We start from the raw sequence: 15,412 nt of genomic DNA, 5'->3' as shown, positions 1-15,412 counted from the left end.
AACAGATCTAGCAACTAAAGACTGGGCAACTGGACCATTAGCAGCTGCAAAATTGTACTCAACCACATTCTGGCATATCTCATTCTACCATTAACATTAAGTCACTGTGAGTTTGGTAAGAAGGGAGTTCAGCAGAGAGGGAGGTGCTCGTTTCTTTTTCTTTCTCTACCTTTCTCAGCCTGCAGGAGACCAGGAGTTGAAAAGCTGCACAAGAGCGCTGCGTTTTGAAAACATCCAAGAGTGACATCACAGGAGGAACACAAGTTCATCGGTTGCTGGGAAACTGCTGTTAGGGAGGGTCTTTAGGTAGCTGAAAATTAGAAAAATGCATTCTCCTTAAAAGAAGGAGCTACTTATGTTTCAGTAAGAGTCACAAGCAATAGGGAAATAAAGTTAATTCAAAGCCAGGTAAAATAAAGTAGTATAAGTAAACCAAAGTAAAATAAAGTTAATATAATGGAAGTAAATTGAAGAAATGGCAGGACAGATACAAGCGAGGTGCCAGAGGATTGAAGGTCTGTGAACATTGTACCAATGTTTAAAAAGGATGCACGGGATAGGCCAGAAAATTATAGGCCCGGTCAGTCTGACTTCGGTGGTGGGAAAATTATTGAAAGCAATTCTGAGACACAGAATAAACTGTCATTTAGAAAGGCACAGATTGATCAGGGATACTCAGCGTGGTTTTGTTAGAGGAAGATCGTGTCTTACCAACTGAATTTTTTGAGGAACTAACAAGGAGAATTGACAAGGGTAGTGCAGTGGATGTTGTCTATATGGATTTTAGTAAGGCATTTGACAAGGTCCCATATGTCAGACTGGTCAGAAAGGTGAGATCCATGGGATACAGGGGAATGTGGCAAGTTGGATCCAAAATTGGCTCAGTGACAGGAAACAAAGGGTAATAGTTGATAGATGTTTTTGCGAATGGAAAGCGGTTTCCAGTGGCATTCCACAGGGCTCAGTGTTGCGTCCCTTTCCGTTTGTCACATATATTAATGATTTGAGCTTAAATGTGGGAGGCACAATTGGGAAATTTTCAGATGACACAAAATTGGCCACATGGTTGATAGTTGAAGAGGATAGCTGTTGTCTCTAGAATTATATCAATGGTTTGGTTGAGTGGGCAGAAAAGTGGCAAATGGAATTCAATCCAGAGAAATGTGAGGTATAGCGTTGGGGAGGGAAAACAAAGCAAGGGAATACACAATAAATGGGAGGATATTGAGAAGAATTGAGGAAGTAAGAGATCTTGGAGTACATGTCCACAGGTCACTGACGGTGGCTGAAGAGGCGGATAAGGTGGTAAAGAAAGCTTATAGAATGCTTTCCTTTATAGGATGAGGTATTGAATATGAAAGCAGGGATGTAATGTTGGAACTATGTAAAATGCTGGTTAGGCCACAGCTGGAATTTTATGTACAGTTCTGGTCACCACATTACAGGAAGGACATAATTGCTCTGGAGAGAGTACAGAGGAGATTTCCAATAATGTTGCCATGGCTTGAAAATTGCAGCTATGAAGAAAGATTGGATAGACTAGGGTTGTTTTCCTTCAAACAGAGGAGGCTGAGGGGTGACCCAATTGAGGTGTACAAAATTAAGGTGCCTGGATAGGATAGACAGGAAAGACCTGTTTCCCCTGGTGTAAAGAACATATCTTTTTATTTCTGTTGGACTGTAGATTAAAATTACATTGGCTGCAGTTTGAAGGACATGTCTACTGGAACAGTAGGGTGTATGTATATAATGTTGCTGTCCTGGAACAGTGTGTACCATGAAAGCTAGGATGGTGCCGAGGAGGAGTCTGGTCTAATGGGAAACTGCCTGGTAACGTTTTAATCGGCTCCTGACCAGGTGACCAGGGTTTGTGTGAGAGCAGTGCAGCAGAATAACTCCTAGTCTGAAAGGAAAAAGACCTAAAACCTCTCTCTCCTATATGTGTAAGATTCCAATAATTCTACAATAGCTAGCTGGCTTTTTCTCTACATATCTCTATAACCTGCACTGACTCTGAAAACCATTGTCAAGAGGCAATGGGGAAAATCACTGTTAGAGACGTTGCAAGGCAAGTGCTCAACCAGTGAACTAAAAACTGAAAGTGCTGGAAGACCACCTCGTGTCATCAACAAAGAACTGAAAGGAATTTGGAAGACATCGATCAAAATCAACCCATCGAATCCTGTACTCTGGAATTGGTGCTATTGAACTGTTTTATCCCACCCTTAAAATCCATGTTTTTGTGTGTCTTATGTATCTTGTATGTGTGTGTGTAGTGATTTAAGAAGGGGTAGAGTTTAGGTTATAGAGTTAGAAATTAGCAGTTCATATTTCTTTCTTTTGCTGCTAATTAAAGACAATGTGTTCAATAAACAATTACTAAGTTTACAAACCTGGTGCTCATATTCTGTTAACCTAAATTAAACAATTAGGTGGGTTGATCAAACTTTTTCACATTTGTCGTGGAGCAGTGGGGCTTGATATTGCAGCACACAATCCCCAATGAGTTGTGACACTAGCTGAGGGGTCAATTAAGATGATTGGTAGAAGGATTAGGGGGGACATGAGGAAAACCTTTTTCACCCAGAGGGTGGTGGGCACCTGGAATTAAGCGCCTAAATTGGTGGTTGAGGCTGAAGCATTCAACTAATTTAAAAGGTATCTAGATATGCATCTGAAGTGCTACAGACGAGGTGCTGGAAAGTGGGATTAAAAATGAGTGGCTAGCTACTTTTTCTCTCCTTTTTATGGCCGGCGCAGACACAATGGGCTGAATGGCCTCTTTCTGCGACATAATTTTCCTATGACACAAGCCAGACAGTATGAGCGATAGACTGAGCTAAGCAATTCCGCAACCAATAGATCAGATCTAATCTCTGCAGTCCTGTTGTGAATGGTGGTGGACAGTTAAACAACTCACTGGAGGAGGAGGCTCCACAAAAACCCCCATCCTCAATGCTGGGGAAGCCCAGCACATCAATGCAAAAGATAAGGCTGAAGCATTTGCTACAATCTTCAACCAGAAGTGCCAAGCGGATGATCCATCTCAGCCTCCTGCAGAGGTCCCCAGCATCACCGATGCCAGTCTTCAACCAATTCAGTTCACTCCACGTGATATCAAGAAATGGCTGATGGCACTGGAAACTGCAAAGGTTATGGGCCCTGAAAGTATTCCGACAATAGTACTGAAGACTAGCGCTCCAGAACTTGCCATGCCCCTAGCCAAGCTGTTCCAGTTCAGCTACAACAAAGACCTGGCAATGTGGAAAATTGCCCAGGTATGTCCTGTACAAAAAAAGCAGGTCAAATACAACCCGGCCAACACCGCCCATCAGTCAACACTCAATCATCAGTAAAGTGACGGAAGGAATCATCAGCAGCACTATCAAGCGATACTTGCTTAGCAATAACCTGCTAATGGATGCTCAGTTTGGGTTCTGCCAAGGCCACTCAGTTCCTGACCTCATTACAGTCTTGGTTCAAACTTGGACAAAAGAGCTGAACTCCAGAGGTGAAGTGAGACTGACTGACCTTCACATCAATGCAGCATTTGACCAAGTGTGGCACCAAGGATCAAAGGGAGGTGATAACGTAGTGGTATTGTCGCTGGACTAGTAATCCAGAGACCTAGGGTAATGCTCTGGGGTCCTGGGTTTGAATCTTGCCAAGGCAGATGGTGAAATTTGAATTCAGTAAAAAAAATCTGGAATTAAAAGTAATGATGACCATGAAACCAATGTCGATTGTTGTAAAAAACCATCTGGTTCACTAATGGAAATACATGTGACTCCAGACCCACAGCAATGTGGTTGACTCCTAAATGCCCTCTGAACTAGGGCAACTAGGGATGGGTAATAAATGCTGGCCTGGCCAGTGATGCCCACATCCCATGAACAAATGAAAAAAAAGGAGCTCGAGCAAAACTGGAGTCGATGAGAATCTGTGGGAAAATTCTCAGCTGATTAGGAGTCATACCTAGCACAAAGGAAGATGGTTGGGTTGTTGGAGGTCACTATCTCAGTTCCAGAACATCACTACAGGTGTTCCTCAGGGTAGTGTCCTAGGCCCAACCATCTTCAGCTGCTTCATCAACGACCTTCATTCCATCATAAAGTCAGAAGTGGGAATGTTTGCTGATGATTGCACAATGTTCAGCACTATTCTTGACTCCTCAGATTTAGAAGCAGTCGATGTCCAAATGCAGCAAGGCCTGAACAATATCCAGGCTTGGGCTCAGAAGTGGCATGTAACATTCGTGTAACACAAATGTCAGGCAATGACCAACTCCAATAAGACAGAATCTAACCTTTGCCCCTTGACATTCAATGGCATTACCATTACTAAATCCCATACTATCAACATCCTGTGAGTTACCATTGACCAGAAACTGAACTGGACTAGCCATATAAATACTGTAGCTGCAAGAGTAACTCACCTCCTGACCGCCCAAAGCCTGTCCACCACCTACAAGGCATAAGTCAGGAGTGTGATGGAATACTCTCCACTTGCCTGGATGAGTGCAGCTCCAACAACACTCAAGAAGCTCATCCAGGGCAAAGCAACCCACATGATTGGCACCCTGTTCACAAACATTCACTCCCTCCACCACCAACGCACAGTGGCAGCAGTGTGTACCATCTACAAGATGCACTGCAGGAACTCACCACACCTCCGACAGCACCTTCCAAACACAGGACTGCTACTATTTAGAAGGACAAGGTAGCAGACATTTGGGGACAGCACCTGCTGAAAGTTCCCCTCTAAGCCACTCACCATCCTGACTTGGAAATATATCACTATTCCTCATGGTTCCTGAGTCAAAATCCTTGCACTCCCTAACAACACTGTGGGTATACCCACACCACATGAACTGCAGAGGTTCAAGAAGGGAACCTCTTCTCAAGGACAATTAGGGATGGGCAATAAATGCTGGCCTAGCCAGCGGCGCCCACATCCCATGAATGAATAAAAAAAATATACAAGCGCATCAGAATACCAGCTAATTTTCAGCATTAGGGTATTCGATCCATGTAAAAGTATTATAAATCACAGACACATTATAGACAACCTGTTTGTACTGTGAAAATGAAACATTTTTAAAAATATTGCAAATCAATTTCGAAGAGCAAGTGCTTTTTACATTAGAGTAGTCATTGTTTAACTACTCCCTTAAATTAAGCTGCTTGCAGTGGGAAACTGATAACTAAATGGCTGATCACTGCAGAATTATTTATAGTGAGGTGAATTCTGATCAAATCAAATTGAGGAAAAGTAGAACTGGTTGTTGGAGCAAGGTAAAATGCTGTGTGAGAAAAAAAGAAACTATAGTAGTAGGAAGTCCAGAGCTTGTGTTGATTGGTTATTTTTACTGTAACGGTAAAGTTGCAAAGCAGTAATTTGTCTTCTAGACTCTTAAGTTATTGATACAATATTGAGGAGAGGGTATGTGTAGTCCAGTACAGGCAGCCGGTAGTGATAGGACATGCGGAAATTAATAGCATTCAGATGGAGCAATCTGAAATGCACAATTGACAAGTAAAAGCAGATTGACTGGAAATTAAAAGGCAATGGCTATAATGCTGTTAAGTCTTAAGAGGGTGAGTGTCTATGAAAGAACTACAAGACTAATGAATGATTGATAATACTGATTAAACTTATCAAAACCAGATGTGCAAAAAGAATACTAGAGATGCTTAGTATAGCTTTTTTTCAGCATCATAACCGAAAAGTGAAATTAAACAACAACAATTTGTAAGTTATGCCTGATATTTGTAAGTTACTCATTATGCCTGTAACGTAATGAAATGTCATAAGGCACTTCACAAGAGCATTACCAAAGAAAGTACAACATCAAGCCTCATAAGAAGATATTAGGTCAGTTGACCAAAAGCTTGGGCAAGAGAAAGGTTTTAAGAAGTGTCTTAAAGGAGGCAAGCGAGGTGGAGAGGTGTAGGAAGGGAATTCAGAAGCTTGAGACGTAGGCAACTGAAGGCACAACCACCAACGATAGAGCAATTATGATTAAGAATGCACAAGAGGCAACAACTAGAGGAGCACAGGTATCTTGGAGTGTCCTGTGGCTGGAGGAGATTTCAGAGATATGGAGGAATTTGAAACCATGGGGGAGAAGTTTGAAATCAAGATGTTGCTTGACCGGGAGCCATTGTAGGTCAGTGAGCACAGAAATGATAGAGAAATGAGTCTTGCTGCAAGTTAAGACGCAGGCAGCAGAGTTTTGGATGTGCCTGGAAAATATAATAATTTTCATAATGTTATTGGAATTTATTGTAAAGTAGGAAGTGTGTGTGTGTGTGTGTGTTTTAATTGTATTAAAGTCAGCTAGTCTGTAGGCTTTGATGTGTCAAAAGAGAAGCTAGGTTTCAAATGCTAAATAGGTAAACATGGATGAAGTTTTAGAATGTGAGGTGTAGTGGGAACATTTGCATTTTTAGATAAATTAGATTAGTTTGAATTTCAAAAGAGGTGGTGAAATATTACTTAGCCAGACGAAGCCAAACAGTGTGTTTATTTTTCCCAAAGCTTACTGATAAAAATCTTTCATCGTACCAATTTTATTATATTATTATTATATAATATAATATTATTTTATTAATTTTTTATTAGAAAAGTAGAGTTGAAATGACATATTGGGACAATGGGATTTACATTAAAAAGGGAGAAACCTGTATGAAGGAGATGAGGTTGTGTGTAAGAGAAGGCATTCTAAGATCTAACAAGTGAGAGGCCTCAAGTTGCTGTCTACACAAAGGTGAAGAGAAGAAAGCTCACTTTGAATTCAAATTTTCAGGGTATCGTGTTATTTTTGCCTGGGTCTTTTACTGTTGCCTTAATGGAGGTGTAACTGGGAGTTAGATTAACTAGAGGAGCTACGAATTATCATAGTGATATGTATGTGCTTAAAATCATTTTTTTGTTAGTAAAAGTTTAATTTAGTTTTGTAAGAAACCTGTAAGACTCAGTGGTTTTATTACTGTTAGGGAGAGAGGGAGTTTCAGGATTTTGACCCAGCGACAGTGAAGAAACAACAATATATTTCCAAGTCAGGATGGTGATGGCTTGGAGGGGTACTTCCAGGTGGTGGTGTTCCCATGTATCTGCTGCCCTTGTCCTTCTAGATGGTAGCAGTCATGTGTTGGAAGGTGCTGTCTAAGGAGCCTTGGTGAGTGCATCTTGTAGATGGTGCACGCTGCTGCCACTGTGCATTGGTGGGAGTGAGTGTTTGTGGATGGAGTGCCAATCAAGTACACCGTTTTGTCCTGGATGGTGCCAAGCTTCTTGAGTGTTGTTGGAGCTGCACTCATCCAGGCAAGTGGAGAGTATTCCATCACACTCCTGACTTGTGCCTTGTAGATGGTAGGCAGATCTTGGGGAGTCAGGAGGTGAGTTACTTGCTGCAGATTCCTAGCCTCTAACCTGCTCTTGTAGCCATCATATTTATATGGCTGGTCCAGTTCAGTTTCTGGTCAATGGTAATGGGGGATTCAATGATGGTAATGCCATTGAATGTCAAGGGGCAATGGTTAGATTCTTTCTTGTTAGAAATGGCCTTTGCCTCGCACTTGTATGGCACGAATGTTGCTTGCCACTTGTCAGCCCAAGCTTGGATATTATCCAGATCTCGCTGCATTTGGACATGGACTACTTCACTATCTGAGGGGTCACAAATGGTGCTGAACATCATCAGCAAACATCCCCACTTCTGACCTTATGATGGAAGGAAGGTCATTGATGAAGCAGGTAAAGATGGTTGAGCGTAGAACACTACTCTGAGGAACTCCTGCAGTGATGGCCTAGAACTAAGATAACTGACCTTCAACAATTCCAGCCATCTTCCTTTGTGCTAGGTATGACCCCAACCAGCAGAGAGTTTTCCCACTGGTTCCCATTGACCCCGGTTTTGCTAGGGTTCCTTGATGCCACATTCGGTCAATTGCTGCCTTGATTTCAAGGGCAGTCACTCTCACCTTACTTCTGGAGGGGCGCAGCAAAATCAGCTGCGGGCCTGCCGACCTGTCAATGGCTAATTGAGGCCATTGACAGAATCATTTAACCAATTAAAGGACCTGCCTGTCCAACCTTCAGGTTGGCGGGTAGGCCAGGAGCCCCAGCGGCAAATAGAGAAAACATGAAACCTCATCCACCGGCAGGATGAGGTTTCATGTAGGGTTTTAAACAGTTTAATAAGGTTTTACTGTAATTTATGAGCATGTCTCATCTCATGTGATATTGTCACATGAGGGGGACATGTTAAGGATTTTTTTTATTTCTATTTTTAATCTTTTTAAAAGTGTCAGCGATCTCCCTGGGGTAGCACTTAGCCTTAGGGAGATGTGCACTCTTTCGTGCATATGCGCGAAAGAGTGCACTCGCTTTTGGGGAAACCCCCACCCCCCTGCCCGCCCAGGAAGCGCATAGCACTTCCCGCCGGACGTCACACTGGGCGGGCCTTAATTGGCCCCACCCACGTGAAATGGTGGTGGGGCCCGCTTCTCCGGTGGGGATCAGCTCCCCGCCCGCCGGAGATTTGTTTCAGACCCGCCTGCTGCCCTTTGTCTGGAAGTGTAGGACAAGATCAGTGGCCTCCGCAATAGACTGATGCAGATTTTCATACTGAAGAAAATTTTTGTTCCCTTTGGGAGCTGTGATAGCTATCAAAAGTATTTGTGAAATGGAATTTTAGCATGACAGTTAGACCTCCAAACTAAATATCTTTCCAAGAAGAAAATGGTTTCTTAATTCAAATTTTCTTACCGAGTTTCTCTGCCACTTTTTCCCCTTAATAGTTTCATGAATGTATTGGCTTTTCACTGGGATTTGGATCCACAAATGCTGGCCACCTGCCAGTACCTCATTTAAATGTTCAATTTACATTTGAACTTTTCCTAATGAAGCACAAACCAGACCATAAAAGCCTGAAAACTATCCTTGGCATGACTCATAAAATATTAAATCATCAAAATTAGTTCATAATTTCTCTAGGTTTTCTTTCCATCCAGACAGAGAAGACTTAGCATTTTGTATCAGCAAAGCTAGAAAGGGAATGGATTTGTATATGATTACTAAGGATTTATTTGAAGCTTCCAGTGTTTGAAACTGTTGATAATAAAGCTAAACAGGTACCTCAAAGGCAGATGACAAACTGAAACAAATGGCTAGTCTTGTGTACGCTGGAGGTGACATATGGAATACAAAAATAATGAGAATTCAAAAGGATACTAACCCTTTGGAAACCATTCAGAGAAAATTAAAGTGGGGGGGGCTGGGGGGAGGGGGGGAGGTGGGGGGGGAGGGGAGGTGGGGGGGAGGGAGGGGAGGGGGGGAGGTGGGAGGGGACGGTGGGAGGGGGGATGGGGGCAGGGTGCATGACCTAAGTTAAGGACATAGATGTAACATTAGTTTTTTGGCTTGGACTGTGATTATCAAAATAAAGGACACAAGATATAAAAACATTCAAACATATCCACTCCTACTTTGTAAGGAAAATATTGACAACGGATTCCCAGTTAAAGCACCTCCACCAAACTGAATTAACTCTGCCACAGAAGAGCTGGAAATGTATATGGTTGGCAAGAGGTGGAGATCATAGGAATGGATATAGACCAAGGTGATCAAACACTTCCTGAGATATGGTTGTTCCTATGGAACTAGGACTGGAAGGGGTGAGCTGCTGGGTAGCAGGGAGCTGGGACTGAATAAGGGAAACGTAAGGATTGTTGAATATTGTTGAGTTTTACTCAATTATTTTTGGGGATTGGGTGATATCTACGTATAACTTGCAACCAAAAAAAGAAGGAATAGAGTCTATATCTGGGGTTTGTGGATGTCTGTGACCTAATCTCACCAGAATCCAACAGACATTATCATTGATTCTCTCATTTGTCTCATTCCAAGAACAGTAATTTACACCTGGATCAGTGCAAAAATACATTGTTACGAATATGAGGTTTCGCAAGATGGCTATGTTTAAATTATCTCTTTTAATTTAAAGGAAACAGAATGCCCTGGAAAAGGGGTTGGTGCAAAGCTGTATTGGACTGTGTCTGGCAACAGGCCAGCTGATGGTTATCATGGGGACACGCCTGAACACACCTGAACATAGAGAGAAGCTGCTGTGTTGCCTTGTGTAGACCTGCAGACTCCTAGGCGGTCTAATTGAATAAGCCCTGGGAACAGCAGTTGCTGCAGTATGCAGGCAGAAAAGGCTGTTTTCCCTGTTAGCTAGTAGACAGAATACTTGGGTAAGCTTGTCCAGTGTAAAAGGGAAGGAACCAGCAGTAGTTTGACACTGGAAGATTTGCCCTGGTGAAGCCTGGAGAAGAAATCATTGGGGTGGGCCAAACTTCTGAAAGTCAGTTCGGACCGAGGGAGAGAACCTCTGGTCCCTGGATGTTGCATCTTGACGAAGTGGGAAGGCATGAGTCTGTTGGATGCTGACGATGACTTTAGACTGTTTCCTGAAAAGACTGCAATTCTGTGGAGTGTATGTGTATGTCATTAATGAGGGTTATTCTTTTTGTAGTTTAGATTACTTGTCGGAAACTAACAATGTTTAGTTGGTGTTGATTTTAGTTTGTTGCCATAAAAGCCTTAAAACTTGAAATCCTGTTGTGTGTTTCTTTTCATCAGGATTCAAATGCCTTTTTTAAAGTTATCAGTCTGCACGAGAATCATAACAACATACAAAGAAACTCAGTTAAAACAAGAACTATTACAAATGACATTGACATGTTTGTAAGGCACCTTAGCATGGGAAAACCCTGACCAGGTCCATTAGTGGAAGGGAGAAAAGTTTTTCCTGATGTTGATGAGTAATCAAGTTCTGTGATGGATAAAAAAATTCTTGCAATGTAGTTCGTGTACTTGCTGCAACACATGGATTGCATGCAAACCCAGGATAAATTCAATATTGAGAGGAAGACTTGTTTTGAAAAGAAATCTTTCTGGCACAAATTCAGTCGCACAGAACAGCTTGTTTATTGAGTAAGCAACTTTCACTGAATATATTTCCCACATTAGCTAGCAGTTGTCAGGATAAGTAAACTGCTCATTTGAATTCTTGCTTTAATACGTTATGCTTCTGTTGAAAATTGATCCAAATATTTCAGTGATGAAGTAAGCATTGCATTGCAATGCACGATTTTTTTTGAGCGAACTTGCTTACTCATCAATGTTGGAGAAAAAAATCTTCCTTGCGCTAGTGAACCAGATTAGAGATTTGCATGACAAAGTGCCTGAAACACTTAAATGTAGTCTATGTAGCATCTATGTTCATTGTTATTTTATTTAAGTTTATTTGCACTGATCCGGGTGTAAGTTATTTTTCTTGGAGTGGGAGACTAAGTGATATAGTTTACTAGACTCTGGTCTTTTACCTCTGGTTCTGGATTCAAAATCAGCCCATGCTACTGGGAAACCTTTGCTCTTTCTCCTGGTGGCCGGGGTCCCATGCGAAATGAGATTAAGTTTCTTCATCCCATTCCTAATGGGCACAGCCCTACAACCCAAAGTATCCCTACTTTGTTCTAATCAGTATAAATTGGGAAACTTTGCTCAAGGTATCATTTAATGGTGTTTTTTTTCCCAGGCAAAATAAACAGATTAAGAATAGAGCATTGGCTTATTTATTGCATATTTGACAGCGTACAGCATTCCTAGTTTGCATACAGCACTGTGATATAAGCAGTGTAGAGGCATGTGTTCATAAATCAAAATCTCTAAGGAGCACTCACTATCTCACCAGAGATTTATGAAATATGTTCCATTTCACATATGCACACTACTCAGCCTTCTCTGAATGAAATGGAAAAATCATAGTTTTGTTTTGAAGGTGGTGATGTTGGGTGTTCCGTTCCATTGGGAATTGTGTTGAACTTGACTGGTCTACTTCCACATAAATCTGAGAGTCAGATGCTTCCACCAGCAGCTTTAGGCCGGATTATAACCCATGTTCCAGATAAGTGCTAAATGGGTAGATTTTTAATCTGCTGTTCCCTACCTTTTTTGTTCCTTTGTAACCAGAATTACTGCCTAGTCAGTTTCAACAGCTGCTTTTCCAATTAACACATTTCATTTTCCTCCATGCACAATTAAACTGGCAAGCATTCAGAAATTCCCTTGGGTATGGCATGTCAATATTTAACAATGAGATCTTTATGAATGGATCTAATTATTGTCTTTTATTTTACAGTTGGACATTTGGTCTAAGTCCAATTATCAAGTCTTTCAGAAGGTGAGTACCTTTCTATCATTATTCATCTGACTTTATGTTAGTTTGATAGATCATTGGCAAGTGTGCGGAGTACTACAGTGGATGTAGACAGTTTTCACCACTAGAAAACATAAATTGATGGTGTACAACTTTGCCCCATGCACCTGAATGATGGTCTCAGCCATGGTGCTGCTGGGAGCCATTGCCATAGGATGGAATTGAAATGGAGTGAACTGTTAACGTTTTCATTTGCCACATTTCATCCACAATCTCCTCTGCCTGGCTACGTGTTATGGTAAACAAAGCAACAGTAGTGTCATTGATGTTTGTCTGCTTTCGCAGCCTGTACGCATTGTGGAGTAGCCTGTTAGCATTTTTGGAGTCTGAAAGTAGCCCTTGAAGGAACAAATAAGGCAAGTGAGGGAGGGCCTCAGCAGAACTTGAGCCAAATGGTTCAGGATGGTGTTTTAAGTTTGGAATTGGAAGACCCCATGTACCTTGGTTTCAATGTTCATCTTCTGCAGGTGATTGGGCAGGGAAGGAAGAATTCAGGACAATGGTTGGTGTCAGGTCTGTTAGCAATGAGTGAGGCAGATTGCAGCCCTTCTCAATTTGTGAAGGGATGTCTACTCATCAGTGGCATTTGCAGAAGGCACATTTAAGCAATAATGAGTGATTAACTTCTAATGCATGAGATTCACAGTTCTCTTAGTTTCATCATTTTATAACTTTGCTAATATAGCTGTTGCTTTTTTGAATTCCATCTGTAAAGTTTCCAGGTATAATCTTTCTTGAGGAGGAAAGGGATTTTTGTGTTTTTAAGAACCTCTCTCTCTCTCTCTCTCGTGCCCCGTCTCTCACACGCCCCTCTCTCGTGGTCTCTGCCTGACCTGTTGAGTTTTCCAGCACTAGAATTGAGACTTGTTACTCAGTACCAGCAATACGTTTCATATTAACTGAAACAAAAAATACTAAATATATATGTTTAATTACATAAGTAAATTTTATACAGAAAATATAATTGTCTTACAGGGGTTGGTCAGCTGAATTTTTATAAGACAAGAGGGGGCCTCAGAAACAAAAAGGTTGAAAATCCCTAATTTAATTAATTTTATTTACCTCATAATTAGGGAAGTGGAGTAATGTTTTAATCACATCTTCAATACTAGTGAAATTAGTGCCCCAGGAAGCAGGAACTAAGGTCCTTCTAACCTGATGTCACAAGGCCCAGATCAGCCATACATAAATCACTGAATTTGGGATTTCCATTGCGTCTGATGCCCTAAGTCGGCTGACCTGGTGTAACTGGATTGTTAATTTATTGTACTGTGGTTGGATGATAGCAATGTGACTTTCTAATCTGATTGGGAAATTGTGCAATGCTTACATGAGGTAATATATTAAGTCAGTGTTTGGAATGTTGCTTGTTTTTGGCTGTTTTTACTAATATTCATTGTCATTACTTTCACAAGGAAAGCACAGAGAAATGCATCCATCACTGAAATGAGCATGTAAATCACAAGAAAGAAGTAATCTAAGTATTACACAGCATTTCCCACCAAGTACACACATGCCCGGTTTTTGCAGTCAGTGACAAAAGCTCGGCACTTGTCAGTTATTACACTTAACAGTTGCCCAAACATCCCTATGAACTTTTGCCCTTGAAGTTACAGTGATTAGAAATCCATTTCAGGGTACAAGCCTCTACATGAGATCTGGGATCTGTGTGAACAGGGCAAGCAACTATGTTTCCTTAACCAACCCGATTGAAGAAATCTTACTGAAGCACACAGATTCTGAACCAGGAAGTATAAGTTAGAACATTTAATAACAAATCAGTACAATAAGCAAAGAAAGCTGGGATTGAGAGCAGTTAAAGAAACAAAGGTTTTTTTCTTAATTTTTCTAAATCCCCAACAATAATTCAAGTCTGAAGGAATGAGCTCCACATTTGTGAAAGTTCATTTTCAATGCCAAAGAGATTGTTTGGCAGTAATTAAGACATATCACGTTATTTAAAAATTCAATTTACATCTGAATAGACAAGCCTCAACCTTTGAGGTGGATTTAGTAGATATAAGAACATAAGAACTAGGAACAGGAGTAGGCAATTCAGCCCCTCAAGCCTGCCCCACCATTCATTACGATCATGGCTGATCTAATTTCGGCCTCAACTCCAATATCCCGCCCTCTCCCCATAACCTTTCAACACATTGCTAATTAAAAATCTATCTATCTCCTCCTTAAATTTATTCAGCGTCCCGGCAATCACTGCAATCTGAGGTAGTGAATTCCTCAGATTCACAACCCTTTGAGAAAAGTAATTCCTCCTCGTTTCTGATTTAAATCTACCATCCCTTAGCCTAAAACTATGGCCTCTGATTCTAGAATGCCCCAGAAGGGGAAACATCCACTCCATGTCTATTTTGTCTATCTCCTTTAGCATCTTATATATCTCAATTAGATCTCCTCTCATCCTTCTAAACTCCAGCGAGTATAGGCCTAAACTGCTCAATCTCTCCTCATAAGACAAGCCCCGCTCTCTGGAATCAATCTCGTGAACCTCCTCTGAACCGCCTCCAGTGCAACTACATCCTTCCTCAAGTAAGGGGACCAAAATTGTGCACAGTACTCCACATGTGGTCTCACCAATGCCTTGTACAGTTACAACAACACTTCCCTATTTTTATATTCTATTCCTTGAGCAATAAATGCCAAAATTCCACTTGCCTTCCTTATTACCTGCTGTACCTGCATACTCGCTTTCAGCGATTCATGCACAAGGACACCCAGATCCCTCTGCATTGAAGCATTCTGAAGTTTCTCTCCATTTAAACGATAAGTCACCTTTTTATTCTTCCAACCAAAATGGATAACCTCACAGTTATCCACTTTAAACTCCATCTGCCAAATTTTGGCCCATTCACCTAACCTGTCCATATCCATTTGTGAATTTCTTATTTCTTCATTGCAACTTACTTTCCCACCTATTTTGGTGTCATCTGCAAATTTAGCTATAGTATCTTCTATCCCTGAATCCAAGTCATGAATATAGATTGTAAATAGTTGGGGCCCAAGGACCAAACCCTGTGGCACCCCACTAGTTACAGCTTGCCATCCAGAAAAAGACCCACTTATCCCGACTCTCTGCTTTCTGTTGGTTAGCCCATCCTCTATCCAAGC

At 41.4% G+C, this 15,412-nt stretch overlaps 1 protein-coding gene across 1 annotated transcript in view; it reads left to right on the top strand.

The window, feature by feature from the left end:
* med27 (mediator complex subunit 27) overlaps window positions 1–15,412 on the top strand; it is a 300,082-nt gene that overhangs the window by 267,909 nt on the left and 16,761 nt on the right. The window contains exon 6 of the mRNA XM_041193685.1: window positions 12,209–12,250. Coding sequence (XP_041049619.1) covers window positions 12,209–12,250 — 42 coding nt within the window. The remainder of the gene's footprint in view (window positions 1–12,208; window positions 12,251–15,412) is intronic.

This window comes from Carcharodon carcharias, chromosome 8 (genome assembly GCF_017639515.1).
Source record: "Carcharodon carcharias isolate sCarCar2 chromosome 8, sCarCar2.pri, whole genome shotgun sequence".
In the NCBI taxonomy this organism is placed as follows: domain Eukaryota; kingdom Metazoa; phylum Chordata; class Chondrichthyes; order Lamniformes; family Lamnidae; genus Carcharodon; species Carcharodon carcharias.
This window is presented reverse-complemented; position numbering and strand designations above follow the sequence as displayed.